Source organism: Tupaia chinensis, unplaced genomic scaffold, assembly GCF_000334495.1.
Source record: "Tupaia chinensis unplaced genomic scaffold, TupChi_1.0 Scaffold000659_1, whole genome shotgun sequence".
Classification (NCBI taxonomy): Eukaryota; Metazoa; Chordata; class Mammalia; order Scandentia; family Tupaiidae; genus Tupaia; species Tupaia belangeri.
In genome coordinates, this window is record NW_006160181.1 from 257,084 (window position 1) to 262,308 (window position 5,225).

General features: G+C 40.3%; 1 protein-coding gene across 1 annotated transcript in view; it reads left to right on the forward strand.

Moving 5' to 3' along the window:
• Window positions 1–5,225, forward strand: part of NUP210L (nucleoporin 210 like) — a 169,517-nt gene that overhangs the window by 10,431 nt on the left and 153,861 nt on the right. Inside the window, exons 3-4 of the mRNA XM_006159801.2 lie at window positions 3,341–3,472; window positions 5,004–5,097. Of these exons, the coding sequence (XP_006159863.1) occupies window positions 3,341–3,472; window positions 5,004–5,097 (226 nt within the window). The remainder of the gene's footprint in view (window positions 1–3,340; window positions 3,473–5,003; window positions 5,098–5,225) is intronic.

Here is a 5,225-nt window from a genome sequence, read left to right on the forward strand (position 1 = left end):
TATATATATATATATATATTAAACTTTTCGTGTATTTTTAGAGATTTTTGTTGTAGGGCGTGTGCACTCACTGGAGAAACAGACAGAAAACAAGAACTCACCCCCTACCCCCAGGGATTTGGCCACACCACAATCCCATCTCCTTCATTCTCCTCTCAGGATTTTGGATATGCACACATGCCCGGTGTGATTTTCAAGCTCCTGGGTCTGGGACTTGAACCCCAGTTGACCATGTGGGAATCCAACAACATAACCATTACACCGTGTGTGGTGTGTGTGTGTGTGTGTGTGTGTGTATATATACACACACATATATATTTTAAACATATATTAATTTATCTATTTGTTGAGTCTTTTTTTTATTAAGCTGCTGGGTACAGGACTCAAACCATGGTTGGCCATGTGGGAATCCAGCACCTTAACCACCACTGACCTTTTGGCCCTCAGCCATATATATATATATTTTTGTTTTGTTTTGTTTTGTTTTGTTTTTGGAGAGGTTTTTGCTATAGGGTGCGTGCACTCACCAGACAGACAGAGAGAAACAGAGAGACAGAAAGCGAGAAATCACCCCCCAGGGTGGATGGCCACACCGCAATCCCTTCTCCTCCATTCTCCTCTCGAGATCTTGGGCATGCACGCACACGTGCCTGGCGTGAGTTTTAAGCCACCGGGTCTGGGACGCGAACTGCGGTCGACTACGTGGGAGTCCAGTGACATAGCCATTATGCCAACTGCTGGTCCCTCCCAGCCATGTTTTTTAAGTAGCTGGGATCAGGGTTTGAACTGAATGACCAAGTAAACATTTTTTAATCCCTTTTTTCCAATAGGCAACCACTTTCCGTATCTTACAAAAAAGTAACTAGTCTATGAATACACGAATATGCCTTTTTAGTTATTTTTTTGTTAGACAGCACGTGCACTCACTAGAGAGAAACAAAGAGAGAGGTGCACCCCCCAGTGAGGCATGGTCACACCACAATACCTTTCCTCCACCTCTTATCTACTGTGACTTCAGGCCTGCATGCACAAATGCCTGTGTGTTTCTTAGACTACCAAGGCTGGAATCCTAACTACAGTCAGCCATGTGGGATCGGGCTCCCTCAACCACTAGGTTACAGGTCAGCCCCAATATGTCTTTTTATAGTGGGAAATCTAGACTTTATCCTTGAGTATGGGACAGGGAAAGGAGTTTGGAGATGAAGGCATAATTTTTAGGGAAAAAGAAAAAACCTCACATAGAGGGTGAAGAGGGTTTGGACAACTGGATGGTTTTCATGGGAGAATGCAATGGAGTGATCAACACATTTTGCACTGTGCTCAGCACATGGTAAATATTCAGTAAATGCTTACTGATTAATTAATTGCAGCAAAAGAGTTTAGTCAGGAGTAGTTGATTAGAAGTTAAGACAAATCTGGGGATAGGTGGAGTTGTGGTTAAGGTGCTGAACTCCCACGTGGCTGACTGTGGCTCAAGTCCAGACCCTGATGGTTTGTTCCTCATTCTCTGTCTCTTGTTCTCACTCTCTTTCTCTCTGTCAAATTGAAGAATAATAATAAGATTAAATAAATAATTTTTTTAAAAAAAAGTTAGGACAGGGACCAGCAGTTAGAGTAATGGCTATGTCGCTGGACTCCCACATAGTCGATCGTGGTTCGCGTCCCAGACCTGGTGGCTTAAAACTCACACCAGGTGCGTGTGCGTGCGTGCCCAAGATCCCGAGAGGAGAATGGAGGAGAAGGGATTGTGGCATGGCCATTCCCCCTGGGGGGTGATTTCTCGCTTTCTGTCTCTCTCCGTCTGTCTGGTGAGTGCACAAGCCCTATAGCAAAAAAAAAAAAGTTAAGACAAATCTGAGGGTCAGATAAGGCAGAAAATTTTGTCATTTCTGCTCTCTGTTTTTTTTATTATTTTTTTAATTAGCTATAAGGTGTATATGCTTACCAGACAGAGAGAGAGGAAGAAAATCTAACATCCATCCATTTCATAAAAGAAAAAGAAGTTTACTGCTTAAAAACGATAAATAGTGTAGTCCTATAAAGTGAATACAACTTAATTTTTTACTTGGTATTTTGATCTTCTTGTTATTTATTTATTTTAAAAATTTTTGCCAGTGGGCATGTATACTCACTGGAAAGAGACAGAGAGAAAGTGAGAAAGCATCCCCCCCATGGGAAATGATCACACCACAATCCTTCTCCTCTATCTCTCCTTTTGGGATTTTGGATCTACACCTGTGCCAATGTGTTTCTCAAGTCACTGGGTCTGGGACTTGAACCACAAAGTCAACCATGTGGAATCCAGCTGCCTTAAACACTATGCCATGGGCAGGCCCTAAAATTCTTATTTATCCATGGATGAACAAAAGCATCCTTGTGGTTCAGTGTTTGGGAACTGATCTAGTACCTTTTTTTTCGTTTTTGGAGAGGTTTTTTGCTATAGGGCGTGTGCGTTCACCAGAAAGACAGAGAGAGACAAGAAATCACCCCCCAGGGGGAATGGCCCCACCGCAATCCCTTCTCCTTTCTCCTCTCAGGATCTTGGGCACATATACACATGCACCTGGTATCAGTTTAAGTCACCAGGTCCAGGACTCAAACTGTGGTTGATTACGTGAGAGTCCAGTGACATACCTATTAACGCCAACTGCTGGTCCACTCTAGTACCTTTTTTTTCTTCCTTTTTAAAAGAATTATTTGTTTGTTTATTTCATTTTTCATAGAATTATTTTATTTAACTATTTGTTTATTTATGTATTTTTAATTTTGACCAGAAAGGGACAGAGTGAGAGAGAAAGAGAGAGAAGGAAAGTGAGAAAGCAAGCCGCCAGGTCAGGGACTCGAACTATGGTTGGCAAGGTGGGAGTCTGACACCCTTAACCACCATGCCGCCTGCTGGCCCCTATTTATTTATTTTTTATCATTAATATTATTATATTTTTTTAGTTTGCTACAGGGCATACACTCACCAGAGACAGAGAGGGGGCGTGGAAAGTGAGAATCACCCCCCAGGGAGAATGGCCACACTGTAATCCCTTCTCCTCCATTCTCCTCTTGGGATTTTGGGCATGCACGTACACACACCTGGTGTGAGTTTCAGGTCACTGGTTCTGGGACTGAAACCACAGTTGGCCATGTGGAAGTCCAATGTCTTAACCACTATGGCACCTGCTGGCCCCCATATCTTCTTATGCTATTTTCTTCCATAGGTAAGAGCAGTTGTCAGTCTTTTTTATTATTATTATTATTCATAATCTTTGGAATAAGCATTTGAATATATAAGACATTTAGTTGTTTCATGACCTACTGAATTAAACACTCAGTTTTGGGTTCATCATAGTGACTGACCATGAACTACGCTGTGACGTTAAGGTTGATGTGATCCACAACATCGAAATTGTGTCTCGGGCCCGGGAACTATATGTAGACGATTCACCACTGGAGCTGATGGTGAGGGCTTTGGATGCTGAAGGTAACCAACTTCAGAGATTCAACAAAACTGCCTCAAATAAAGTAGTATTTCTTTATGTTTAGCATTTGGAAAAAAGAGGAACTTGAGTGATAAAAGATTAGAAATAATACTTATTTTCTTATTTGGAGCTCTTATAAATGAGAAATTAATAATTCTGAGTATAATTCAATGTATTAGCTGTACATACATTCCCAAATTTTTCTACTGTTGTTAATGATTTGTTATCTTAGAATTTTTTTGAATGTTCAAATTCTGTCCCCAAGCTTTTTCCAATGGTGCTTAGATCAATAATTAAGAATATATTTTGGTTTTGATCAGTCCACTTTTTATAGAAAAGGAGAATTAAATGTAAGCCCATGAGAAGTTGCATAAATTTTTTTAGAGGTTTTTGCTATAGGGCGTGTGCGCTCGCCAGAAAGACAGAGAGAGACAGAGAGATAGAAAGCGAGAAATCACCCCCCAGGGGGGATGGTCACACCGCAATCCCTTCTCCTCCATTCTCCTCTCAGGATCTTGGGCATGCACGCACACACGCCCGGCGTGAGTTCTAAGCCACCAGGTCCGGGACGCGAACCGCGGTCGACTACGTGGGAGTCCAGCAACATAGCCATTACGCTAACTGCTGGGCCCAGAAGTTAAATCATTTTAAGTTAATCTTTCTTTTTTTTTTAAAGAATTATTTATTTTATTTATTATTATTATTCAATTTGACCAGTTTGAAACAAAGAGAGAGAGAGAGAGAGAAAGAGAGAGAAAGAGAGAGAGGGAGAAAGCAAGCCACTAGGTTCAGGACTCGAACCATAGTCAGCAAAATAGGAGTCCAGCACCTTAAGCACCGTGTCACTTGCTGGCCTCAGTTAATTTTTCTTGAAACTAATTTTATTTTGTTTTTCATATATTAATATGCTATTAAAAAGGTTTGAATTTGTCTCCACTTTTTAAAAAATAATTATTTTATTTAACTTTATTTATTTTTATTTTAATTTGACCAGAGAGAGAGAGAGAGAGCGAGAGAGAGAAGGAAAGTGAGAAAGTAAGCCACCAGGTCCGAGACTTGAACCACAATCAGCCATGTGGGAGGCAGGCGCCCTTAACTACCGCTCCATCTGCTGGCCTCTCACCCACTTTTTTGGTAAACTTTTGAATAATGAACTATTCTGGAATCTAGTATTTATAAAAATTTGTGTTGAAAGGACCAAGATAAAGGATACCTGTCAACCAACCATAAGGTAGACTGTAAGTTCGTTTTTCTGTAGAAAGGAACAGAAGAGTGTAGCATAATGTTTGTCAATCAGAGGTTAATCAACTTGAGTCATTTTTCACTTTCAGAAAGCTTGAGCAGCAACAGAAGTTGTGTTGTTTATGTAGCGATCTTCCTCATATGTGTTTTAATTTATTAATGATAGTGCTTCTATTTAATGAAAGAGACCTAAAAATAATTTTCTAGTTAAGTTTTATCTTTCTTGTTGACAATAACTGAACTTTTAGAAATATATAATCCTATCTTGTCTGCTTTTGGTTTACTGTACAGGAAATACTTTTAGTAGTTTGGCAGGGATGATGTTTGAATGGAGCATTGCCCAGGATAACGAGGCAGCAAGAGAAGAACTGTCTAGCAAAATTAGGTAAACTGGAAACCAAACATAAATCATCTGAGTATGAAGGAGACATCTGCTATGGGTGACACACTGAACAGCAACCAATTCTGTACACACTGATAATCCTCCTGTCTGATCATTTCTGAAACAGATAA